The sequence below is a fragment of the Aphelocoma coerulescens genome, chromosome 8 (genome assembly GCF_041296385.1).
Source record: "Aphelocoma coerulescens isolate FSJ_1873_10779 chromosome 8, UR_Acoe_1.0, whole genome shotgun sequence".
Classification (NCBI taxonomy): domain Eukaryota; kingdom Metazoa; phylum Chordata; class Aves; order Passeriformes; family Corvidae; genus Aphelocoma; species Aphelocoma coerulescens.
Genome location: NC_091022.1, coordinates 11,662,726 through 11,690,011, shown reverse-complemented (window position 1 = coordinate 11,690,011; position 27,286 = coordinate 11,662,726). Strand labels below are relative to the sequence as shown.

At 37.0% G+C, this 27,286-nt stretch overlaps 1 protein-coding gene across 4 annotated transcripts in view; it reads right to left on the bottom strand.

Moving 5' to 3' along the window:
• Positions 1-3,043: 3,043 nt before the first annotated feature.
• Positions 3,044-27,286, bottom strand: part of CAMSAP2 (calmodulin regulated spectrin associated protein family member 2) — an 82,496-nt gene continuing 58,253 nt past the window's right edge. For 2 of the 4 annotated variants that reach the window (XM_069022453.1, XM_069022456.1), the window contains 11 exons: positions 22,798-22,891; positions 21,639-21,732; positions 17,982-18,052; positions 17,393-17,462; positions 14,365-16,576; positions 13,173-13,309; positions 12,443-12,663; positions 11,309-11,408; positions 9,243-9,358; positions 7,814-7,932; positions 3,044-6,299 (listed from right to left, as the gene is read on the bottom strand). In XM_069022453.1, coding sequence (XP_068878554.1) covers positions 5,994-6,299; positions 7,814-7,932; positions 9,243-9,358; positions 11,309-11,408; positions 12,443-12,663; positions 13,173-13,309; positions 14,365-16,576; positions 17,393-17,462; positions 17,982-18,052; positions 21,639-21,732; positions 22,798-22,891 — 3,540 coding nt within the window. In that variant the 3' untranslated portion in view covers positions 3,044-5,993. Of the gene's footprint in view, positions 6,300-7,813; positions 7,933-9,242; positions 9,359-11,308; positions 11,409-12,442; positions 12,664-13,172; positions 13,310-14,364; positions 16,577-17,392; positions 17,463-17,981; positions 18,053-21,636; positions 21,733-22,797; positions 22,892-27,286 lie in introns of all 4 variants that reach the window. The other 2 variants (XM_069022454.1, XM_069022457.1) reach the window with 2 other exon arrangements.

The following is a 27,286-nucleotide window of genomic DNA, read 5'->3' as shown; positions in this document are numbered from 1 at the left end:
TTTGGACAATGCTCTCAGGCACGTGGTGTGGCTCTTGGGGATGGTCCTGTGCAGGGCCAGGAGATGGACTCAATGATTCTTGTGAGTCCATTCCAACTCAGCTGATTCTGTGTGTTGGCCCTAAAAATGGGCCAATCCCAATTTTCTGTACTTGTAACAGAAACATTCAACTCTTTACATTTTATGTTATATTTACATGTTCTTGTAAAAACTTAGAAAAAAATTCTGTCCAAAACCTTATTCTGAAACAGTTTTTACGCACTTCAAGAAAGGATTTCCAGAACTTTGAGGTGTCAATTCAGCAGTATTCTTGCATAATCTATAGAATTCTTTATGTCAGCATCATAGCTCCAGTTTCAGGTAGCTTAAACAAGAAAAATACTGAGCCAAAGTATAATCTGGCTTCAAGTAATTTAAATAATTGCAGGCTTGTGGGGCCTTGCCAGGTCTTGTACTGCAGACACTTAGATTAGTGATGATGAAGAAATGATAAGACAGAGCTGCCATGATGGAAAGCTCTATATTTGCTTTTAGTCTTTCTGCAAAGCTCCATTAACTGTGACATAAAAGTACATACAGATATTCCTTAGTACATCTCCACGAAGTTCACATACCATTAACTGCAAGCTTAAACACATGTGAAAAAAATTCAGTATCTTGCTTACACAAATCTGTCAGTGTTACATAGGTATTACACAGATTTGCATATTGTTTCTATCAGCTCTTACTGTTTATGTGAACACTATCTAAAAAATGTGAACAGTATAGTTCTATCTATATTTTGTCTAAAGTAAAGAATTCTGTGAAAAGGTAACACTGCTGCAGTAAGAACTGCAGTTTAAGGTCCCTGCTGCAGCTTTTCAAGGTTTAAGGCACTTGTTAAGGTACTTAGCATGTATTTCTACTAAAAGTTAAAAAAATCTATATTTCTATTTCACTTTGGTGTGACTTCATGTATCTCAGCTTATCCAAAGATAAATACTTATTTACTCCTAAGCATTTTATACATCAAGTTGTTTGTAATGCTGAATAAGATTCTGAAGAAAGTTTTAAATAACTTTTTTTTCAGTGAATGCTTACCTTGTTTGTGCTGTTTTCTGTCCTTTCTTGAATCCTGGTGGTTATTAGCTCTCCTGATCAGAGGCAGTTCTGTCTAGCATCCATCAGCATTATCCTTGAATTCAGAAATTTGATTAAAAGAACTCCATCTCCCAAAGAGTTTGTACTGAAATGTGCATGTTGTATATTGCTTCTTTGCCTCCTACAGGAGCAGTAGTTTCGAGTGTAAGAGCTGCTTTTCTTTCTTGCTAGAAGGAAATAAGCTGGAGTAACTTCCCTACCACGTTTGACTCATTGCTGTGGTTGTCTAAATAAAAGCAAGTAAGCAAGTAAGTCTGAAGGTAAATGTGCATTTGTATGTATGCATATACAAACACATCACGTATTTTTTTCCTAAATGGAACAGATTGCTTCTAAAAATAAATTGCTTATAAATGAACAGAGATACTGTACATATTAAATGTACTTTTTTCCCTCTGCAATCTATACCTGGAATAAGAGTGTTTATAGGGGATTTTTTTTCCTTTTGTTGTTTTTCAATTATTTAACTAGAAAATGTAAAAGCAGCTGTAAAGGGCTGTGGCTGTCAAGATACATCTTTATAGCCACAATTCTTCAAGCTACATATTCAGCTCATTAAATTAGTAACAAGGCAGCAAATAAATGCTACTTTGCCATTTGAAAAGATCTAAGTAGTTAAAGGTGTAGCCCTGTGTCTTTTTCATTAAGTTGTTGGAAGAAAGACATCTGACATTGATCTGATCAGTACAGCTGGATTTGAGAAACAAAGCTATTTTTTGCATCACATTTGTGTGGCAATCGATCCAAACCCTTCTGTTCCAAGCGTAACTCTCTGTACTGGATCCCACAGCAGGACAAATTTTGAATCAGAAATTCTGTACAAATTCAGGCACACAGTACATATTACGTTAAATTAACCAGGGCATAAGCTGAAGTTTCTCAGGGGCGGTATTATTTGCCAAAAGATAGAAAAAACAAAGTCTGTTCTAAAGCAGATCTGTACAATGGCTGTTTTTAGATGAAAATTTTGAGCTGGGCTCACCACTGAAAAAATAGCTTTACTGGGTGCAACTGGGTGTTTGTGTTCCAACATAATTCCTTGCTTGTGTCAGCCTGTTTGTGATGCTGTACAGGGAACTGACTGAGCTGGCTGAAAAATAACCAGTTTTCAGGGGGAAGAGGGCAAGCTATTAATTTCCTTCCACAGAGGCTTTCAATTCAGCATTAAAAGCCCTACTGTCACGTTGCTGGTATTCTTGAAGTTACTCTTCAAACAGCTCTGCAGTTTTGAGATTCTTTATCTGTGTAAGTTAGCCCAGCAACTCAGTCTGCCTGTTGACAGTGCAGGGATGTCATGGCCACTTTCAGCAAGTCCTTGCTCTTACTCTGCAATCCAGCAGGACAACACAAAACTCCAAAAAAGACATGATTTGGACTGGAAAATTACTAATTTACGAATCTGGAAGAGACCCCTCATTTTTTTGGTAGCATTTCTGTTCAAGAGAGCATCACTAGCAAGCACAAACTATTTCACACACATGCTTTATACAGTATCTTGACAAAGATAAGACTTCAGTTCATCTTGACAACCTTTCAGTCTGAAGCAAACCTGTTAACCTGACCAGTTTCTGTGGCTTTGGAAAAATGGAAGCTAACTAGAGCCTAGAAGTTTATCAGGTGACTTAAAATTGTGAAATTCAGTTTTGAAGAGAACAGGATAACACCTTGTTGTCCTCACTAATGAAATACGAAGCCAAATTATTCAATAGCCTTCCTCTGATAACATCAGAAAGCTAGATTATCCATGCAAGTGTGATCAAAGATGGGAAACAAAAGAAGAAATTACAATGGTGCATATTTCCTGCAATTTCCATGTTGCTGAAATATGAGAAGAAACAAGATTTAAACATTAATGTGAACATTTTATAATTTTAGTTTATATTTAGAGGTAAGCAAGAAAACAAAAAAATGTTATTTTGGTGCCATGCTTTTATTTAAATGAAAGGAAAAAACTACACTGTACCACATAAGTAGCAATGACAATATTTTACAGCACAGCATTTGAAAAAATATGGAAGCTATGCTCCATAGAAGTGGACAAGTAAGCACACAATACACTGTACATTTTTCAACAGTGCCCAATAAATCATAATTAAATAGCTGAATTTGGCTTTAAACAGCCAAATAATAAAAACTAACAGTCATACTAACATTAAAAAAAAAAAAAAATCAGTAGCTATTATGACTGTTAGAATATGAAATTTTGCTCCAAAAACTAAGACGAGAGTTTGGCAATTCAGTCGTAGCAACAATAATAATACCCCTGATGAAAGCACCAGTGTGTTCTGGAAAGGTCAGTGATAAATACTGGCCTTTATGGAAAGCTTTTTTTTTTTTTCTTTTTCTTCTTTTTTTTAAACATGATCCCAACCAAAGATCCACTGTAATTAGAAAATTTGCAGGCTTAAAAAGGAAAAGCATCTCTAGTTTTACTTTTCCTGTATTAAGTAAAACCTTATACTGCGAGCAATGAAATTTTCAACTGCATTATTCACATTCTACTTTTAGACATTGCACAAATCTTTAACCTGTTGACAAATGCAAATTTCATAATACATTCAGATATATTTTAAATTACTCAAAGAATTCCTGTCCTGTATTTAAGCTCACTTTGATTAGGTTGATGCATGTGTCTTTATGGTGTTGCAAATCTTCAGTTAAATCATAGAACAGATTTTAGAAATAAAAGCCTCCCATGATAAAACTTCTTCTGAAGTTATTCGCCGTATATGTGTCAGTTAATTCCAACCTCCTGGTTTCTTGAATCACTGTATATTATACACAGTTTCATATTGTTTTCAAGATGTTCCTACAATGGTATCTGTAGGAACTGTCTAACAGGCAGAATGTGCAAACCCTCTTTCCCCCCTTTTTAATATTATTTATATCCTATATACACAATATGTATACACTTGAAATATAAGAGTTACATATCCTGGTGATATACATGCAAACAATAGGAATCCGCTAACCACAAATAGTTTTGAGCCACATACATATTAAACATGTATTTTAAAGTGTTTTTTCTTTTTTTACAGTTTTAACAAATATACATAAATATAAGAACATAAATTACAGTAAACTGACAGCATTTTTGAGAAAATGTTTATAATCCAGATGCACTGATGCCTAAGGCCTTATAATAATTTAAAAAAGTACTGTTCTAAACTGCTTAATGACATCTCATTCCTGTGCATCTTTTCTCTAAGTAAAGGAGCACATTGTAGTAGTGAGGCAGTTTCTCTCAAAGCAGTTTAATGAGAGAAATATGAACATCATTTTAGTCTCCCATGAAACTGAATGGACTACATACTTATAGCACAATACTGTCTTATGTGAATGGAGTTGTCACAACACTGAAACAGAACAGAATCACAAATCATTCAAGTCTTTTCCTGAGAATGAGATTTCCCTCCCCCCCCCAACAAATTCTCTGGTGTATGATGTTATCAAAATAGCCACAGATTTAGGGGAGGCTTCAAGTTTGTGTTTTCTTTTTTTTTTCAGAACAGTGCTATATTAAAAGCAAATTATAAGAGAAACAAACACTGAAACAAAATAGTCAAACACTGTTTTGAAATAAAATGCAGCCCTTTATAAATAATACTGAAATATGCCTAGAGTTTGGTTTTGCAAATGGTCATGTCATAGATGTACTGAAATGTCATTTAGGCTTTTTTGTTGTATGTATTTAAAAATTGCTGTGTCACAAGACATCACCTGTTAGTGTCAAGAAAACAATTTACGAAGACACACTGAAAATTCTTACCAGATGTCTATTCCCTAGAAAACTGATTCAAGTCTGAGTTGGCAGATCTGAAGGCAGGAAGTGGCCTGGATCTTAAAATCAATGGGAATTAGATAAACAACTTCTCAAAGATCTGTGACTTAGTGAATTCTGTGATTCTTCTGAATATTTAGTGCTCTGTTAGGCAACATCAGGGATCTAGTTCTGAATGTTTCACGAGTTCCCATTCCTTCCTTGAGGAAGCAGGACCTGACCATGTGCTCTCTCTGCAGCTGGAGCCGTGCAAAGCAATGAATGCACACTTGTTTAAACTGTTTCAGAGACCTACCAAATCTTTTTACTTTGAGTTTTAATGGTTAAGAACATGCACATGGTCAGTCATTACATCTCAGATGGCAACTTACTGAAACAGAAATAATTGCATCACCTAAATTTACCCTGAGTTGTTAAATAATTCATTTGAAGGAAACTTCAAGCAGTTCAAAGGTTTTTCCTTTACTGTTTAGTTTATAAGCAAATCAGTACTATTTAATTGAAAAAGAATTAAAAATACACAGGGGAATGAATCTTGATTTTGTTACAGCACAATAAGGATCTTGCAGAACAGACCCATTCAGCTGTTATTCAGTGACATACAATTTATCATTTAGTCTTTACTGTAAGTCAGTATGCAAAGTTCAATGGTACTGAGAATATTAAGAAATTTTTCTTTAGTGAAAGAAAAATATTTCAAGACAAGCACAAATACAAACATATAAGGCAACAGATGTAAAAAATGTAGTTTGAGTCACTAAAGAGGAACATTCAGTGCTTCAGTGTATCTAATCAAAATACAGAGCAAATATACTCTATATGTTGCATTAGCACATACAAATCTCCACACAAGTCAAACATTTCTGTAATCACTCGTAATTATTTACCTAAGAGTTAATCTTCTGCACTCCTAAACACTGTGTTTACATTCCAGTTGGACATGATAATAGAACTCGGTGTCCAGTTTTAAGTTCTAAGAGTCTTGTTGGCAACTAGAAATCTATTTCCTATAGGCAGTAAAGATGAAGTGCAAGTTTATCACAATTGTCTCAAGCAAATTTTTTCCCATCTACTATGCCTTGGTCGGTAAAAGTTTCTTAGGAGTTACTGGTCTCTTGGTTTGCCACAAATGGCTGTGAATGGTAATTGCATCAACACTGGCAGACAAAGTTTTGGCAGGTATGTGGCTAAATTGCTTCCTGTCGGAGTTGTATTTATACAGTCCCTCTATCATTTTCTTTGTTATAGATTTGGGACCTATTCCCGTTAATTTATTGATTTCTTCAGTATCAGGGCAGTACGTATACAGAGATCTGAACTGGCAGCCTGAATCCCGGAACAAGATTAAGAAATTATTTGCATCAGATTTTTCCATTTCCTTTAAAAGAAAGAAAGAAAGAAAGAAAGAAAGAAAGAAAGAAAGAAAAACATTCAGAATATGAATTTTGCATTGTAATTAGAAAACATTCTAAATCATTAGATTTCATTTTGAATTAGTTTTCTACCAGAGCTGAAACTTAGGTCTAACTCTGTCCACTAAAAGACCTTGTTTTCAATCATTAGAATTTGCTAAGCTTCACCTGTCTGAATTTTGATATGGTAGATTTCCATCATCTCAAGCAAAACCTAATTTATTTAGACAATTTCAGCTATAATTGTTTAGTTGTACCTCAAGAACAGACATCCTAAAAGTCTTTTTATAGACCAGATAAAAATTCTTCTCATCATCCATTTCATCAAGCTGGTCTAATATTTGCAAGTTTGGGAACAAGAAACTTCAGATGTGTCAGTATGTCTGAAAGACCCTCTGGTGCTAAAATGGAATTTCAGTCCTCCCTAAATCCACTTAAGCTTGGTCAAACCATAAAGTCAGTTGAAATGTATTGAAATGTTCTTTATTAGCTGAAATCTTCAGATTCCTATTCCACCTAACAGACCTTCTATGGGACACGTGCCCTGAACACATATAGCCTCTACCAAGTGATGTATGCTTCATCCTAAAGTTAAGCATGACATTTTTGCAGCTATTTTTTTCTGGGATTTCTGAGGGTCATTTTGCTCCAAGTTACTTAAATGGCAAGACTCTGTCCTGATTCCTGACTTGGTATTTCCAGAAAGTGTCTGGAAAGACAAAGAAAGCAGCATCTAGACATGGATGCAGAAGAATTACCAAGAGAAGAAAGGGCAAGAAATACTGCTGTGAAATTTATTCCAGGAAAGAAATTCAAACTGGATTCCAAGTGTCTATCAGGTTTGATCTAGTTAATCTGTTGTATTTGTCATAGTTGGTAAATGGAACAGTCCTGTTACTCTCAAGGTTCAGACTCTGTGTTACTCCTTTTGCCTGGAAACACCTGGAAACTGGTCCTGAGTTCTTACCCTTACAATATTTGTGCACCTTCAGAAAGGTTTATACCAGTGTAAGAGAGAAGACTGGAAGGCACCTTCCTTTAAAGAAAGTCCTGAATTTGCCCTACTGCTTGGAAACTGGAGAAGAGCCTAGAAGGGATGTATTTCAGTTCTTTCTGTTCATGAGGGCACTGTGCTTTAGTTCTAAATTTCCCAATCTGAGGATCTCTATGTATAAGGGAAAACAACTTTGTGAGCATATTACAAAATTCTCCAATAAAACAAGCAATAACTATTAATTAAACGCATGAATTAATTCAGCTTCCTGTGCTGCATGTACAAAGTAACAGCTCTTGTTTGTACAGCACTGGAGAGCCTTTCTGCCTACACAGGAAGCAAGTCTCAGGAGTTACTCAATCCCTTCACTAATTGCTGCCATAATCTCTGAGGATTCCTTTCAATATTTGTATTTATGCTTAAGAGTCTCCATAATGCCTGACTTTGGTTTAAGTGTTTACGCTTTTAGGGGAAAGATACTCTTACCTCCAGGATCTTTTTCTTTTGACCTTCATTTACTTTTCCAGCCAGGCAACAATGTGCCAGTGCATTCTGAATTATATACTTATTGGATTTAGCACTGGGTTCTTTGAAGAGCTTTGGTCCTATGGAAAAGGAATGACAAATAAGCTTAATTAATCAATAAGCCAACAAAGAGTTACTTCAAAGGCTGTGAAGCACTTCTAGTGTGGAACTTTTGCATGCATAAAATCACAAATCCAAGAATAACACAGAACAAGGTTAGAGACCACAACTTTCACAAATAGGTAAAATGTCATTCAGCTGTCACTGAATTTACTTACAAATGTGTCTTTCATTATTAAATCATTATTATTGGCAGCCTTGGTAAATATTTTTTCTCTCAGAAGACCTTTTCTATGAACAACAAAACATTTTTCTATTTCTAACTAAAATTTCAGTTGTCCAGGAGAGAGGAAAGGCTTTCTTTTTCTTTTTCTACACCTGTGATTTCAAAGGTGAGAGGTATAACAGTGAGGCATATTCAGTGCTTGAAGTAACTGTTGCCTCTCCTCTTTGGAATTCCAGAAACATTTCACCCAAAACCCAGAAGATCTGGCCTTACACTTGTCTGGTTATTCTGTCTGTAAAATGACTTGATTCATCCGGTTGAACAAGAAATCTCCCCTGTTTTAATTTCTGAAATATATGTGTACTTGGATCTAGACCATTAAAAAACCCAACATGTGAGTACCAGTTCCAAGTCTTGGAAAGGAAAATAACGTACAAACATCAATTAAATTTAAGATTAAATCTCAGTTTGTCTAAGCTTTGGGCAAAAAAGAGCCTAGAAAATACCTAACCTTATGCTATTCTTCTCACAAAGAAAGTGATATTAGGTTGGCAAAAGTGGAGCTTTTATAATCCTGATGATGCAAGGTCTTGGCAGTATCACATGTGGTATAGTTAGAGAAAAGGGAGGAAAATACCATTATTATTTGATTCATAATAGAGTAAAGAATTAGTAGTCAGATCATAAAGTTCTTAATAAACAACAAAGGATCTGTTAGGAAACAAATGGTGCAGAATATTTATATTTGCATTGCTACACAGATTTTTTGCTGTTGCTATTTGATTTTTGATTTTTGTCACTCTATTCTAAATTGAGTTGAAATTGCAATGCTTTGTGCCTTCATAGAGACACTACTGAAGTACAGAGTGATGTGTGAGCCCATGTGTTGTTCTGAGCCTGACTGCAGTTTATTCTGGTTATCACAAATGCTATTGAGTCAGTACTTTTATTTTGGATTTAAAATGTTAACCTTGTATTATTACCCTCTACTTTGAAGGGTAAAACTCAATTAAGTTTTAGGAAGCCAAATCAAGGTAACTGAAAACTTTTCATGCATAAGACCACTAACAGGCAGGTACTTTTCTGAACATTGTTGTCACTGACCTGTGTACTCTGTAGCAGAGGCGACTGAAGAAGTTGTAGATGCATTTTCCCAATCTTTTTCTCCATTACGACTACCACAGCGACTTGGAGATAAAAATCCTTCCACAGATTCAGACCTAAACATTAGTTTTAAAATCTATTAAAACAATTTACAATGTTCAGCTGAGAAGCCTTCTGATACGAAAAGAAGGCAAACTGTGCTAAGATAGAACACAATGATTTGAATTATAAAATATAAACCTAAATGCACAATATTTACTGTGTTTTGAGTGATGCAAGAAGTTGGTGTTTAGGTGAGGTATGTGTTAGCCAGTTTTTGGGCTACATGTGAGGGACAGAAACCTAATAGATGTTCTTGGTTGTGAAACAGAATTACTCAGTGGGAATTTGAGTTACTTATAACATGTACTGGCAAACCAATGTGATCTCATGCAGTGAATAAACCAGTTCTTGATAGAATGATGAATATGAAGTAAAAATCTAGTTCATTTACACTTATGACTGCAACAACTGGCAGTGAGAACTGCTATGTTTAAGACAGCAAAACAATTTCCCCTCTAAAGTTTGTTTTCACAAGCAATAACTTCTGCTGCTGTATTTCTTCAGGCTGCACTCAAATGTCAATAATTTTGCATTTAAAGGTCTAAGCAAGATAGTAAAGTTTTCTTAAATTATTGCAAGATATTCAAAATACTTTTGATTGTGGCTACTGCAAAAGGCAGTCAAATTTGTAGCTTGTAATGAAAGTTTTCTAAGTGAGAAAAAGGCACAGAATAAGGAAAAAAGTGGTACCATGTCAACATTTGTGTGCATGCTCATTTTCAGTAAAATCAGCAACAGGTGAAAATTCAATTTATAATATATCCTATACCTTTTGTGTTTAGCACCTGCATAAAGAAGGTGACAAATGTGTCACCGAGATTCTCTCAGTGGCATCATCAAAGACAATGGTGATGCAGGGACAAGGTGAAAATATGGGTTTGGACAGATATTGAAAATTCTTTTAACTTTGTTACCATTACAATGTTTTAAAAGTCTCAATCCCCTAAATCAGATCCAAAGCCTGAGGAAGATGTACTGCTTGTTACAAGCACAGTACAGCACTGTACAACTACAGCCCCATACACAGGGGTCATCTCCTATAAAGACTGTGTACATGAGCAACATCAAGCCTTTTGTAATAACTAATACAGCTGGAAGAAATCCCCCTCTCAATTAAAACTGTTAATTTTTAAGAGATGACAAGAGATGTTAGGCTAATTGAATCATTTCTGAAAGTTTCTAATGTAATAACTGGAAAGTCAGTTCTTGAGACATCAAGGTAATTGAGAAGTCAATTGAAGCCAGCTTCAGGCTTGTCAGAGCTGATGAATAGTGTGTAGCGGCCATGAAAACATGACATGCAATATCATAATATGTAGTACTCCTTATCAACCCCCTTTTCCTAGTCTGCCTTTCTACCCCATTTCTTCTTTATATAAAAAAAAAAGTATTTGTCTGAGTATTATCAAGTTGTTCACAGAAATAATAATCTTCCTCTGAATGATAATACAGATTTTGTATAAAAAAGTTAAAATTTCTCTGTTATTTTCAGGTGATTTTTTAATGCAAAATAAATTCTGGTGTTTGGAAAAGGCTGAAGTCCTAGTGAGCATTCAGTAATTCCCTGTACAACTGCTAAAGAAAAAAAAAAAACAAGCAGAAAAGAAACTTCTATGTTAAAAAAAGAAAAGCAGCTATGTAGTTGCACGTAGCATACAGGTTTAGAAAATATCCACAAATTGAGACTTAGATACAAGCAGGTGAATTAAAGAGGCTGTGTGAACAGCATTTTGTTTTCACCTCATTTATACCTGCCCAACTGGTTTACCTGGTAAAATTTGCAAAACAAATGATCATGGCTTGGTTACTGAATGTCTGACAGTGGAAACTATCCATGTCTCAAATGAGGAAAACATACCTGTTCTCGGAGTACACAATATATACACGACCTCTAAAAAATTCATGCTAGTTTTACATAGCTGATTATCAAATTTTATTAAATGAAATGGTTATTTTAGCTTTACCTTGGTGTTCTCTTGCCTGACTGCACACTCTCATTGTCCCCTGTATTCAGCGATGCCAATGAAAGACTAGATACTGAAAAAACACGATAAAGCTGTGAACCTGGATAAAAACAAAGTTAAAGCTTATAAACCTATGCAAGTAGGAGAGTCTGTTCATCAGACCAACACCAGCATCTGAAAGTCAGTAAGAGCTTTTCTACATGGGACTAACACCCATCCATGATATACCTGCATGCATATGTGCTGCACTTCATGTAAACACTTGCTGACACTCAGACTTTGGCAGCCACTGGGGATGGGCTCAGACTAAGCACTGATGGGAAGCATGAACATGGGAATATTGGCACTATGCAAATCAAAGAATGCAATTAAAGTTAATAAGTCCTTTTGAAAGAGAGCTTAAGAGACTTAATTTAAAGCTTAGGATGGATTCTTGGAAGTTATTAAGGAAATACTTTAAATTACACTGGAAGATGGAGGGAAGCAGCCCGAGCAAGTGCAGCACAACAACAAAGGTAGAGGAGGCTGTAACAAAAAGGATCACTGAGCAATCTGGTACTTTTTCTAATTGTAAATTGGCAATACTTCTTCCAGTCATTACTGCAAGCTCTTTTGTATCTAAAGAACGCTAACTTATTCCATGTGGTTAGTGTTGCTATGCTCTTAACTATACATGCAGTTGGTAAGTGAGCAAAATAGAAAAAACCCATGAACTATAGAAGTAACTTTCAAGTTCTAATTTTGTCTGTGTTGTGTGAGTTTAAGTATTCTTACCTTATAGTCACCATTTTATTTATTGATCTCTTATGTCCCAACTTTTATTCATTCTTAGCTCTACAGGTGCAAGAAGAGATTAGTGCAGAAAACATGGGTGTGCATGAAACTTGCAACACACATTCATCCCTCAATTGGGTTTTCAGAGCTAATGTTTTTGTTTGTTGATATATGCATGCATGCATAGCAGGTAAGTGACATTGATCTTTCCATTTCTATGCCAAATTTTGCTTTCCAGTTTGGTCACGTGCAGTTTCAATTTAGCACAAGACACTCATAAATGCACGTGCTTGTTAGGACCAAAAACCAAGCTGGTGTTTTAGCATGAACAGACTCTTTTTCCACATAAACATTTGTTACCTGGTGGACCTTTGACTGGTGTCTTAGGTGATTCAATATGATCTCTATGAATAGATTTTGGACGTGGCTTTTTTTGTTTGATTGAGAGGGAACGTGGCTTTATGACAGTATCCATGTCTTCCATAAGCTTTAGTTGTTTCCTTCTCATATATTCCTGCTTAATAAATTCTCGCCGTGCTCGTTCATCCTCCTTCTTCTGACGTTCTTCTTCTGTTTTGCGTCTAAAAATTTACCAAAAAAATTCAGCAGCAGAAACTTTCCACATAAAGGATTTCAGCTAGTACAGTGAGGACAACACAAGCATCAGATTTTTGGAACTTCAATGTTCTCAAACACTGGTAAGAGCCTTTCTAATTTTTTTTACAATTTTCAGAGAGTTTAAACTTTTTAGGATATTGCTACCAATAAAACCAAATGAAGGTTTATCAGCTTCATTGCTGTAACTGAGTGAACATTGTGCATTTGTGCAGAAAGAGCCCTGAGGGGTACAGGCTCCCTCAGAGCCATGCTCTGAGGAGCTGGGCTCAGGCCAGCACAGCTCCCAGCCTGAGCGAGCTACAGACTGATGCCACCTGCTGTCCTGCAGGGCCAGCTGGGCTCCTCTGCACATCTGATTCTAGCAGTAAATAACTTGGATATTAAGATGCAAATTTTTGACATGCAAGTTCCACCTCTAACTAAACCAGACATTTCTATGTTCACCATTACTGATCATTACATGTAGTTTTACCTTGTCTCTTCCTTCTTATGTTCTAGTTCTGCTTCCAGCTGCTGCTTTCGAAGCAAAGTCTCTCTTTCCCTTCTCAAACGCTTCTCCAACAATGCTGCTCGTTTCATTGCCATATCATTTTCTGCCTTTTGATCATCCTAGCAACCGTTTTTGAAAGAAAAGGACCAAAAATATTAAAATCTCTAAATTCAGCAGCTGATTTTGCCAAGTCATTAGACACTTAATTCTGTAGACTAGGTATCCTAACATACTCGTGCAGTATTTGGAGTAAGTTTATTTTTGAAGATTTTTCTTAAGACTCTTAAAAAACTTCATAATGCAATTTTTCCTTCCTGAGTCAAACAAAATTCAACACTGATATGAGAAAACTTGCTAAGTGAGATATTTTAGTTTTGAGTCAGATCCCACATAGCATAAACTCCTTTCAGCTTTGGAAGATTCTGCATGTATGAACATGAAGGTAATTATCACAAACCCCAATAACTATGCACCATATAAAAGTAACTTCTGAGCAAGCCAGGTGTTTCGTTAGAACTGAGGAATGCTTCCAGACAAGCTAGGTGCATCTAGATACATGGCACAAAATTTTGGAGTATTCCAAGATGGAAATAAGTCTAGACCACTGTCTTACAATATGCATTATAGTTAAAAGCCTGTCTGAATACAGCTCTTTAATAAAAAGTCTCCAAGAAGTGCTCCCAAATACCAACTTCAAAAGGGAGTCTCAGCAGACTATACTTCCTTAGCCAGTCAAAAGACAGAAAAAGGCTCTCCAAAGTGCAATTCAAAAATGTGAATAATTTTTAAAAATGCAGGCTGTTATGTACTTCAAAAACTTTTATTTGGGGGTGAGGTGGGGAAGTGAAGGTGAGATGTGAGCATGTTTAATCAAGATCACCAAAACAGATGTTAAAAATGAATCTACATTCAGCATGCATCTTCCTCACTGAGACCTCCAAGCACTCTTCCATAACTATGAATGGAAAGGGATACTCTAGCATGCTCAGAACCACAGTATGGTAGAATCTCACCACTCTTATGATGCCAAATTAATCAAGTCCAAAAGATAAACTTGCACATTTAGAGTTGCAATACCATCTGCTTGGACTTCAATCATCAGTGACATTCACATCTCAATTAAAGATTCAAACAAAGCTTAACAGCCAACATACACATCCACTAGTTCTCTTACCTTAAAAAAGAATCCACAACACACTTTCTGGTCATCTTCAAACTGTTCTCTATCACTCTCACCTTCATACTTCTCAACAGATACCTCGCTTTTTTCTGGTGGCTTCAAATCTGATAGGGAAACTTCAATTAAGTTAGCTGTTTTGGGAGCTGGAGGTGGTAAAATCGGTTGGTTTAGCTGATCTTCATTTGGGGTGAGGCAGACGGTTTCTGTGATAGGCTGAGATAATACTTCAGAAACATTAGATTCAATAGGCTTAATCTCTTTTTCCTCCAACTTCTGCTCACCCTGTTTTGGCAATTTTGGTCCTTCTTCTTTTGCTACCTCTTCCGTAGATTTGCCTTCTTTCAAAAGATTTCCCTTTAATTGAGGTTCGCTTACACGTTCACCATCATCTCCAAAGCAAACAAATGATCTAGTCTGAATGGGCACCTGACTGGGAGAAAACCTCCTCAAACGGGGAAGACTGTCCACAGACCGTGGGGCAGTCAAGGTACGGTTTAGAGGTGTTATTTTCAGTTCATTTGGCCTAGGAGTCCTTTGCATTTTAATGTGAAAAGAGGCATTCTTCCTGTTGGAAGATTGTGGAGACTGATGCGTAGAGCGAGGAGATTCCTGTGAGAAAGGTGCAACAGGAGCTGGAGTTCCCCCTTGCCTTGAAGAAGACTTAAAGTCCCGAATCTGCTTCTGAGGAGAAGGCTGAGGAGGAGAAATAACCCAAGCCTGTTGCTCTCTCATCTGCATCAACATCTCCTGCTGAAGGGATAGACGTTGCATTTCTTGTTGTAAAAAGTGTAGGGAAGAGTTTAGTTTTTCAATAGATTTTGTATATTCTAAGAGATCTCCATCATTAAGATTGTCTTCTGAGGGGCTTGCTAAATTCCATTGCTTTTCAGCATCCCCAGAAGTAGCAGGAGATTTTAACCATTTGCTATGAGAATTTTCTGGGTTTTCTTTTATTAATTCTGAAATCTTACTAGTTTGGTCATCTGATTTTTGAGTTTCTTTTTCTTTCAACCGATTGCTGTCAGTGAATACCTTCTCATCTTCAGCTCCTGCTGCTTCCTCTCGGAGAGGTGATACCCCATCACCTTTCTTTTTCACAACATTGAGAAATGCTGTTCTTCCCATTTTCTGCCGCTGCTTTGTGAATGCAGCTTCAACTTTCTTCTTCTGTGCTTCAATGGCTCGCCTCTTTTCCTCTAGCTTCATCCTAAGCTGTACCATTTCAGAAGCCAGTAATTGTGTAGTGTCTCTTCCTTGAGGAACAGATGCCTCCTCAGGAATATGAGCCCAAGCAACCATATGAGGGATGTTCAGCTCAGAACCTTCTGGCGTGGTTTTCTGAGAACTGCTTCCACTGCTTTTACTATCTGTGTGATTCAACTTCCTGAATTTCTGCTCTGCAAAGCTGGTCATTTTAACCCCTGAGCTCGAAGAAGCACTGCTGCCTGCCTGTGATTTAGTACTTACTGAGCTGGGACAGGGACTTAATTGATCTCTGTGATTGCTAGCCCGTATATCATAATCCTGGAGAAATTTAGATGGTTCTTCCATGTCAGAGTCCATGCTTACAGTATAATCTCTCAAAGAAGAATCCTCATCCATTGTCTCTGGGATATCTTCTGATGGGACATGTATTCCAGTATCTACTTCTGTGTTGTCAGTCACAGGACTCAGAGCACCTTTAGTGTCTGTGATTATATCTGGGGTAGTCTGATTTGGTTTAATGTTTGAATTCAAGATGCTCATTTCCCGATTGTGAAGAAAGAACCCATTTGTAATTTGGTCTGTTTGGAGAAGTCTGGGAGATTTTTCGGTGTCATGAATTATCTGCAAAGCCTCTTCAATGCTTGGCGTCTCAATCTGATTGCCAAAATCATCCAGAACTGCCCTGTTTTGCAGAGCTCCATTTGGAAACCTGTAGTGTCTGCTCTCATTGGCATTTCTTTGATTTGCATTAAGAGACTGATTGGCCTTTGTGTCTTTAAGAGGTGTCATGTCCTTTTCCTCTTCAATATCTTGATTCTCCTCTTCTCCATTCACTGGTTTGAAGGACAGATTTTTTCTAGAATGCTTTGGCATGCGGTTGATGTTTCCTGTAAGGCCTTCATTGCTCACAGATCTAGGAATTCCTCTGTTTGGAGTAGATACTGGAATGCTTTTTTCTTTGTCAAAAGGAATGTCAAATGAAACTCCATGTAATGATGACCTAACAAAGATCAGAATAAAGAAAGTAACTGAGCAACTCATGGTTATTAATAAGAATAATGAAATATTTGTATTTGGTTTTAAAATTATTTTAAGCTGGTAGTATTAAAGGCACTGTTAATTTTACTGTATTTTGCCTAGCTTCAAATATAATAAACATGCATATATTTTTAGATATTTTAAAATAGATAAATAGATATAAATATATTAGTTTTTTTAAAAGCACAATAGAATAGAATGTAACAACATTTTCTTCAGACTCAGCAAATGCTTTTTGCTACTTTGGAATAAATTCTAGGAATTTTAGGAGTATAGGAATTGCCATCATAGATCAGAAGGAAGGTGTGAAAAGACACAGTTTATGTGCCACTATAACTCTTACCATTTCAACTTTGGTTTATACCCTACAGATTAAAAGTTTATGACTGGTCTAATTGAAAACCAATATATTCAGCCTGCTTGTTCTTAGCATCCCCAAAATAATACAAGCTTAAAGCTACTGAGATCATTAGCCATGTTACTCTTACCATGTTTAGTTCACTGTGGTGAGTAAATCTGAACATATTCAATGCCAACAATTCAAATATCTGAAGCATACCTCTTCCAGTGTAAAGAATAAATTATTTCTTTCTGAAGATTGTTTCATATTAACCAGTTTTTAATCCATGATACAGTTTTATCTTTCTTTTTCTACCTTTGCAAGCAGCTTACAAGAATTCTTATTACAGGACTCTGAAAATCCAAACTACAATGGAACATGTACTACTGCTCATAACCAAACCCCAATATTTTGTAACCAGCTTGTAAGACTACTTACCTTTTTTCTTTGGGCCATGTCCCTACATGCCCATCTACATAAGACATTGATGTGGACCTTCTGATGACTCCTAAGTGAAATAAAAATAGGACCTAATGTAACTGCTGTGAAAAATTATTTTAACATCAGCTTCTGTTGCTTTAACAAATTAATCTGCTTCACTACTCAGAACACTGCAATGGCAAAAAAGTGTTTACATATTGAAAACACAACTAGAGCAACAAAGCCAATTTCATCCTAAATATGTATTATACTCCTCATCCCTCATAGAATTTACTATTGTGTAAAATATTCTACAAATCCTACTAAAATGTACTGCAAATACTTGTTGTAAGCCATCTTCCACATAATCAAAACAGAAGTCAAATTAAAAAAGACACACAAAATGTATTTGGTACAAACACAAACTTCCCACTTGTACATTTTATAAATTACCGAAGTCAATTATGTAAATTAATTAATTTTTCATGTAAAGGTCTCCCCCTATTTCTGCATAAGTAATGTTTGAATAAATATAAGCAAGACAGCAATTTACTCAGATGACAACACCTTGTCTCATTGCCTCTCCCACCCCTTTGTGAATTGTTACCTGGAGCAGATGAATAAGGCTGCTGGGGAGTATGCAGTTGGTGAGGTGGTGTGTAAGCTGGACTTTCCAATCTATAAAGCAAGAGACATTAACTTAAAATTAGTACATTGAAAGCCACATTTCAAAAGGGCAACCAGTCATCATGTCCTGGGCCAAGACAATTTGTGTTGGGAAAGAAAGTGACATGTAATTTTCTTCTGGGAATATTAATTTATCAACTAAAAAGAGAACCTTGGCCTGGAACTAATGCAGGTAGGCCAAAAAGTCAAAAATATATTTCTCACACACGAACAGCTACAGAGCTGCTGCATTAGTTTTGTTAACATATTTGTCTCCTGATTTATTTAATGTAAATGTCTCTATTAGAAGGCTCCATTTTTTAGGTTTGATTTTAGTAAAAAGTCCAAACAAACATGAGCAAAATGAGTCAGCTCCTACTGGCCTCCGAACTGAGTGACTGCAGCCAATATCACATACTTTCCATGCATTTCTATTTGCAGTTCTTAGTTTGAAACTTCTGCTTTGTGTCTGGACTGCAACATGCACTAGAAGTGGATAAAGAAGATTTTGTGATAGATATGACTTTATAAATAAAAAAATATATTCACTTCTAAAGGAGTAATTATAGAGATTTCCTCTGTTTCTACGTACACAGACACTTTATTTGGTTTACAGAGAAGGTCTGTAATTGAGTAGCTGTGTTAATCCAGGATCAGATTAACATAATTCAGTGTTTTGATCAAGGTGCTTCTTCATGATCAGAACAAAGACATGTACATAAAGACACATGGATTTGTATGTAAAACACTTCTAGAGAAGCCAGACTTCAAAAACAAGCTGGATTATATCCTTTCATGTTTTGAATTTTGTTCACTGAATTGGACACTCCCAAACTCACATTTTTCAGTCAGAATATTTGTTTAATTTATTATATTATATATACTGTATGGTGTAGAAACGTCTCTAAATAATATTTGCAAGAAGGATATTCCCAACAATTTAAGAAAAATACAATCTACAAAAGCATCTTTCATAACTATATTAAATTGTTCAGTATAGGTTCCCATAAATTCCTCATTTTTTGTGTAAATAACACTACACACTAACTACATGATGTATCTGTTTTAAAGGGCATTCGAGATTTCTGTGAGAATTTTAAAATCCTAATGTCTATAAGTTATCTTAAAAGAAAAGCATGCTTTCCAAATTTAATCTAGCAGCCTGTGAAAATTTGTTACCATGAAGAAAATCTATACACTTAATTTTCCTTGGGGAAAAGACTGATTCTGGCACCAAGACTGGGTTCCATGGCAACCTCAGACATTGTAACTGCTCACTGCCACAGTCCCACTCCCTCCTCTGTGCTGGATCTGGCTCTCCATCCGATCCTCTGAGTCATTTCAACAAGCTAAGGCGACAGAAGAACATTCACTTTTTCCGACTGGCTTCATTTATTTTGTCTTTGTGTGCTGAAAAGGCAGTTCAAATGCTCAAGGGGGCAGGAATGCACAGTTGGGACAGGGAGGAAGGCCCAGGACCCCAACATCCTGCAGTCAGGTCTGTTCTGCCAGGGAACCTGCAGCCTGTGTGTTGGATTCCAACAATCTGAAATTACTTTTTGGGCCCTTCCTTTGTCCTGCAGTGATGTATCATCATGTTGGATGAAATACCCTGGTTTACGAGGAAAGATACAGCAAAAGGCCTTGGGAACCCCTGCTTCAAAGGATATGTTCAAAACTGCTGAGTCTTGTTCTCCTGGCTTATATGCTCAGTTTACATGAAAATAAAATCATTCTCTACAAGGGAAACACACTTTGGATACATACAGGGAAAGGATTTGGAATCCCAGCATTTAATGGTAGTAAGAAATATTACTCCCTTATTAAAGTCAGCATAGATTCCCAAATACTAAAAATGTACTTAGGAATCTTAAACCCAACCAAACCCTCACCCCCTCTTCAAAAACTCCATCCAAAACCAACAGAAAAGGCTAAACAGGATTATCTGGGTTGGCAATCAACAATTTGCTAAATATTCAGTTAAAGTGCTAATTTTATCCTTCTCCTCCGTGCCATTTTAGACAAAGTCAATAAACCAAAATAAAAGCCCCCAAATTATAAATATATTGTAATGCTGTCTCTCATTCACTGTGTCCAGATCACATCACTGGAAGGCTTTCTTTACCTTGGCAAAAGAGAGATTAAAAAGAAAGCCTAATGTACAATTTATGTCCCTTATCATAGAAAGAATAGGTTGGAAAAGACCCTTAAGATCATGAAGTCCAGCCATTAACCCAGCACTGCCAAGGACACCACTAAACCATGTCACTAAGTGCCACATCTACATGTCTTAAATAATTCCAGGGATGGAGACTCCATCACTTCCCAGGCAGCCTGTTCCAATGCTTGACAACATTTTTGGTGAACAAATTTTTGCTAATATCCAATCTAAACCTTTCTTAGTGCAAATGGAGGCTGCTTCCTCTTCTCCTATCACTTGTTCCTTGCGAGAGGAGACCAATCCCCACCTGCCTACAACCTCCTTTCAGGCAGTTGTGGAGAGCGATTAGATCTCCTTCAAGAAATTCATCAAATGTATGATCAGCTACAGAACGCAAGGGAAACAGGATGTTTTTACATTGCTTCCAAATCTGTAACAGTATAACTAAAAATAATGTTTCACATTGTCTTGGTTTTGGCTGGGACAGAGTGAAATTTTCTTCCTGGTAGCTGATGCAGTGCTGTGTTTTGGATTCAGTGTGGGAGCACTGTTGATAACACACTGGTGTTTCAGTTGTTTCTTCAGTGGTGCTTTCTCTAAGTCAAGGACTTCTCAGAGCTTTGTGCCAGCGAGGAGGTGCAGGAGGAGCTGTGGGGGAGCGTGGCCAGGACAGCTGAGCTGAGCTGGCCACAGGGATGTTGCAAACCATGGCTGTTGTGCTCAGGATGAACTGGGGGAGTTGACTGGGATGGGCTGATCACTGCTGGAGGGAGCAATTGTACTGTGCGGCCCTTGTTCTCCTGGAGTTTATTCCACTCTCTCCTTTTCATTGCAATTATTATTATTATCATCACATTTTATTTTGTTTCAATTATTAAACTGTTCTTATCTCGCGAGGTTTACATTTTCTTTCCAATTCTCCTCCCCATCAGGAGGCAATTGGGGTGGAGAAATTCATCATAGCCTAAATATTTATTTTTACCTATTTGACTTTCATGGTACCATAGCAACATAACCAAACCAAACTAAACCCATCACTCAGTTATGTTATCTTAGTTTACTTTCATTATAACTTCTGGAAAATTTGCTGTGAATTCCAGAAAAATAGCTCCTTCAGAGTAGACCTGGTCAGCAGCTCCACTCGAAACTGAAGAGAACAAGGCCGTGTGACACTTCTCTGCTGAATGCTGAGGGTTGTTTTGGAAACTGGTAAGAGAACAGCATGCTGTCAGAGTGTACAAACATGAACAAGCAGCCTGCCATACAGCAGGAAGGGAGGGCTGAACTATGGGATATTGCACAAAATTCCACAGATTGTATCTGGTAACTCAATAATTGAGCTTTGAAAAAGGCAAAAAAACTAAATTCAAAAATCTGTTTGATTTTGAACAGAAAGGAGGAGATTGTGAAACAGTCCTAGCGATTCCCTGGCATTACCTGGCTACAAAGTCAGAACCAGATGGACCATCCACATAATTTCTTCTGTTCGCATTCAAGCTGCGAGCAGATGCTGCATCTTTTGCAGGTTCAGCTGCCAGGAAGAACAAAGTTCAAGTTATTATAGTTTAGTATTCAGTTAAATTACATAGTAGAAAAGCTGTCCAAATACTCTTAAATAATGATTTTCAAAGATTTAAAGAATTTTCATTGATTCCTTTATATAGATTAAAACTGCCACTTCCTTTCATCTTTACATCCTCTGAAGCTCCCATATTGGCACTAATTAAAGAAATGAAGACTGACAAAATAGACTGGAAAGAGCAAGGGAAGAACTAATACAGAAAAATAAAGTAAAAAAGAGCCACAAAATTAAAAGGAAACAAACAGTTTTAGCCAAAGTTGGTCTTCTGGAAGAAATGCCTCTGATAGACATTTTTCTCCCCAAACCTTGTGACTGACTATAAAATAGGTTATTTGTCACACCCTAAAACAGTTATCACTAAAGGTTTGTGTCAGATTTGTATGTGCTATAAAGCATATAAATGAAAAAAAGTTGTAAGAGCCACCCAATGAAAATCTCTTCCTAGTGCATGGAAAGCCAATCACAGCATTGCTGTAGGAACATTTCAATTACCTTTGTAGTCATTAACAGAGCCCAAGATCTATCTGAGAGGTGGATTTTTGAATTTGAGAATTTGCTGATGGAAGATGGTGCCTTTGCACCGGGTACAAAATACAATTTGACAATTAGCTCTCTATTCACTTTCCCCAGATTTATGATTCTTTCTCTTGGTATCTTCTCAGCAACACAAGTACTTCAGGCTAAATTCTGTTCTTGGTTTCTTATTATGTTTGTAATCCTTGCATGGGCATAAATGGATTCTAGGCTTTTTTAGGTCAGGAAAATTTGCAAGTGATTATACCACAAAAATTTAAATGAGTTTTTGGTAACAGACAACAAAATCTGATTATGATTTATGAGATGAGATGAAGATTTACAATGAAGAAAGAGTACTCCTCTCCTTCCTTCTTTAAGGGAGTTTTACACTGCCAAATCCTGTTAACTAAAATATTCACTGCATCTGTGAACACAATGGCAATCTGTACACATACATATCAAAACATGCATATTAAGGCCAATCCATAACATAATTACCTTGGGGATGCACAACAACACGGGGTTGTACAAATGATGGCTTCACCACTTCAAACCACCAGAACAATTCTGCCATGAACACCATGTAATTGCTCTACATGAAAAAAAAAAAAAAGATGGAGAGAAATTGATGTCAAAACACAAGCCTGCAAATAAACATATTAAGCAGCATTTGGGAGATGCCTCTGTGTTTCAGTTTACAATCTCCACTTTTTTTCCAATCTCCACTGTGTTTTTAGAAATAAAGACCAGTACAACTGATCTGTAGCACCAATACATAACTTGACCAGATTGCAATCGATTGGGTTGAAACGTTTCGTAACCAGCATATGCTCAAGCCTGATGTCCTGCAGGGAGGGCAGAGAGGAGCAGGATGGGTGGAAAAAGATGCCTGCCAAAGATCAGCCATTTCCATTAAAAAATAGCAGTGAAAAGTCCATTGCAAGGCCAGGCAATGCTTTTTTTCAGAGATTTTTAATGTGAAAAAGTATGGTAGCCCTTCGTTTTAGCGCAGGAAGTTGGAATCTGATTTTGGCTTTTGTGTTAAGTACGTGGTTTTGGTCACACTTTTGAAGATCTACCCAAATTTACAAGTCTTCAATGCAAAACAAAAACCAGTAGCAGAGTATCTTGACTGCAGGTTAGAACAAGATTTAGCTCCAAAGGTTTATGCACACTTAATACACTGCTGATATACCTCCCTACTGTATGTTCCCATCACACAGCTATGAAAGACACGGTGTGGGAGCCACCAGATTTAACACGAGGGGAAAAGCAAATGAAAAGGAAAAGACAGCTGGTGACAAACTGCATCAACAACAACAACAAAAATCAATAGAGGAAAACCAGGCAGGAGCAGCTGTTTCTGCTGCAAGAGCACATGAGGAGTGCAAAAAGTCCAGAAGGTTGTTGACTGTGGAGGCTGAAGAGTTCAGAGACCAAAGCTTCTACATCTTCAGTGCTACTTCATATCTAGAAATATCAACTGAATGAGATCAGCAAATATCCAGGTTTGAGCTGGCTCAAGCAGGTGCACAGACCTGTGCCACCAGTCTTACAAAGTCTGAAGATGTAAACAGTGCTTATACATTAAAATGGGAAACCATAATTAAACAACTCTTTGAAAGAGTTTCTTTCAAAAATTCTAAACAAAATGTCATTCTATTTCAAAAACAAACAACAGGCATTAAGGATAAGAACATCATTTTAAAATAATAAAAAAAATTACTAAAAAATCTTTGATAATAAATGAGATAATCACAATTCTGCATCAGTATATTTGAAAATATAATTTTGAGTATCCATTTGACACTTTTGCTTCAGATTTCTTTTTCCTGAAGATTTCTAACACAGATAATCCTTTACTTCAGCAAGGGGGTACTCAGACCAAACAGTACTCCTACACTTTACTATATGGTGAAGGGATCAGGCAGATGTTGCCATAGTTATTACACAGAAGTTATAAATAGAATAGGAAAAACCCCGTCGTTGCTTATTCAGCTCAACAGAACTGAATGAGGAAAAGTGCATAGCAGAATCTTTTCCATCCAAAGTGAATGTCAAGCATAGCATTTGGGTATCACACACTGATTTCATTAGGAAGCTTAGACCAAGAAAAAATCAGATGTACTTCTCAGACAAAATATGATTTTTAATACTACAATTTCAGAATATTATAATTTCTCCCCTAATATTCCCCTTCCCCTTGCCTCTCCTCAAACTTTTACATTTTTAACTTGATTTTTTAGTACAAAAAATAAATTACGAAATATTCTAATCATACCTTTGTCCCCATCTGAAATAATATTGCATTTAGACACTCCAATTTCTTATGTTTATGTTGAAATGCTGCATTTCAACAAAAAATAGACACACAATAGTGTGACTATTTTATAAAGGACAATGTTCTATGCAGAATATCTTCTACACAGCCCTGAGCTGCTGCAAGACAGCTTGTCTTTCTAAAGTCACCAAAGCAGTATTTACTGAACTAAAAATGAAAGTGCTGCACAGCCCACTGAGAACAGAGGCTACTTAGGATGTCTGGTGGTGAGCCATCATGATGGAAATCACATTTTCTCACAAGTTATTTTTAGTCAGAAAGGGACATTAAGAATTATCAAAGAGAAAGACTGATGATCAGTAACAATTTTTTTTGGAAAAATTAGCAGTGGGTCTGTAGTACTGTTGCTATCCAGGACTCAAAAGAATGTAGATATTATTTCCACAGATTTTGCCTTTATTATGGTGACAGAAATTCTAACAGCTTGCCATATGATTATCACATGCACTTACACACAATATTCAGAAGCATAACAGTATTTTAACAGTAATAAAAGCTGAGGAAGCTCTGAGCAGCCCAGGCTGGCTCAAGCCCCCTGAACAGCAGATGGCAGACTTGCAGCTTCAGACATTCCTGTTATTTGCTAAACATTCTCATTTAATTTCAAATACTTCAAATGTATTATACCCTCCTAATACCTATAGCTTTTAGATCTGCATATTTATAGAATAACCGTAAGATCATATACACAGATGATACATATAATTTGTCATCAGGCTTGCATCCACTAAAATTGGGTGTGAAAGCAGCCATGGAGGGTTTTAGAAATTTTTTCAAAATGAACATAAAATACACTGTAAAATTTTTAACATTATACACCTTAAAATCTCTGTTCAGTGGGCCAGGAAAGGTCACCCCTGGTGCAAATTCACAGCTTTTTTGTTATACAAGTGCCAACATAAATGCTTCAAGACTGCAGAAAACTGGAGCGTCCCAAACTGTCTCGAGAAGGCTGAACTACAGTCCTGTGTATGATTCAAGCACTACCAGTTTGTCCTTTGTCCTGCCACAGGCTAATAAATGCCACAATAACTCAGTTTGAAAATCCACTCTGTCTTGTTTCAGACCAGAACAGAGAGGGAAGAGCAGCTGATTAACATCAGTGAAAGCAAACCACGCTGCTTCCCTTTAAATAATGAGTCAGGAACATTTGGTCCCTCTCAGGGAGAAACTGTCTCAAAAAACTGTTCCCGGGTTGAAGCTTACTTTTAATTCCTGATCCTGAATCCTTTTAACCCAGCCAGATGGGAATCGAATGGCTGAACTGACTCCCACCATACGTAATAACTGCCTCACCAAGCACAGCCTGCTGCTCTCCCAGGTCCTTAAGGGGCTCACTCCAGTTGCCAGTTCAGGCTTAGGTGAGCAGCCTGGCTGGCAGTGGGTTTTGCACTGACATCGAAGGGAAAGCTGTGCAACACGTGTGGACGTTGTGCAGCCCTGAATTTCTAGGATGTATCTATGCAATGTACTTGAACATTATTTTTCTCATCTCTGAGGCTGATTACAGCCTCTGCTTATGCTGTTTACAAACTCACCATCAGTATTACATCAGAAGGTACAAGTACTCAAAACTGCTCAAGTGCAACAAATATTTTTTTATATAAATCAGCCCTTTAGATATCATATATTCCTGTTCAATTCAGCAGTGGAAAGAAAAAACAGAACTTCTGGATCTGAATCAAAGAAGATTTGACAGAGCAAATGTTTTTTCTGGTTAGTAATCAAGTGCAAAAATAAGATACCCATTCCATGTGCTTAGTTGTGATTCTGCACAGTTTAGAGTCTGGCCCACATCTAGGTCAGAGGACTGCCCCTTCAGTCAAGACACAACAATCATCTCCCAGATTTGCGTCACTTCACATTATGAAAGCTTTCATTCTGTAATAACTATGCCTTCTGCATGAGCTTGGGTGAGCAGACTCTACAGATATCAGCACACAGCAGCCAAAGAGAAGCAGCATCTGTGCTGAGGGGCAGCACACAACACCCCCCCAAGAACCAAGAGGCTGCAGGAACCCACAGGCTGAGAGCAGCAGGACTCAGCCAGATCCTTACAGGACCAGCAGCACGTTTGTGGCAACCACAGGCTGTACAACCCTAGCTGTGCCCACAGGGGCAGTAGTTATTATATGCAGACAAAGATTATATGTATATACACACCCCAAGGGACAAATGAACCCCTTGAGAAACTTTCTGGACACATTCCCCAAAGCCACTGGGGGCCAGCATGAGGCCCTGCTTCTGGGAGACCACAGGGCTGGGCCCCAACCCAGTAAAAATCACTGTGTGTGAATGTGTGTGAACTCTGTAAGCAAATGAGTGCTGTGTGTGAATAGTTCTCTCTTAGTAATAACTGAGTCATGCTACTAATAATGGCAGTGGAATTAATAAAAATTGCTCTAATATTGTTATCTGAGTCTCACCCTCAATCCTCTATGAGTGAAGAGAGAATGTACAACACGTGTACATTAAATGAATAGTACGAGTTTAGGATCCCTATTTAAGAAAACAAAACACAAACCCACACATTTTTAAAGGCTCAGGTAAAGGAACACTTACAAAAGACAATAATTAACTGCCTGTCAATTGATGCAATGGCAAGTTCCCACATAAGCTCTCAAATCATAGCAAACACCAAATGAT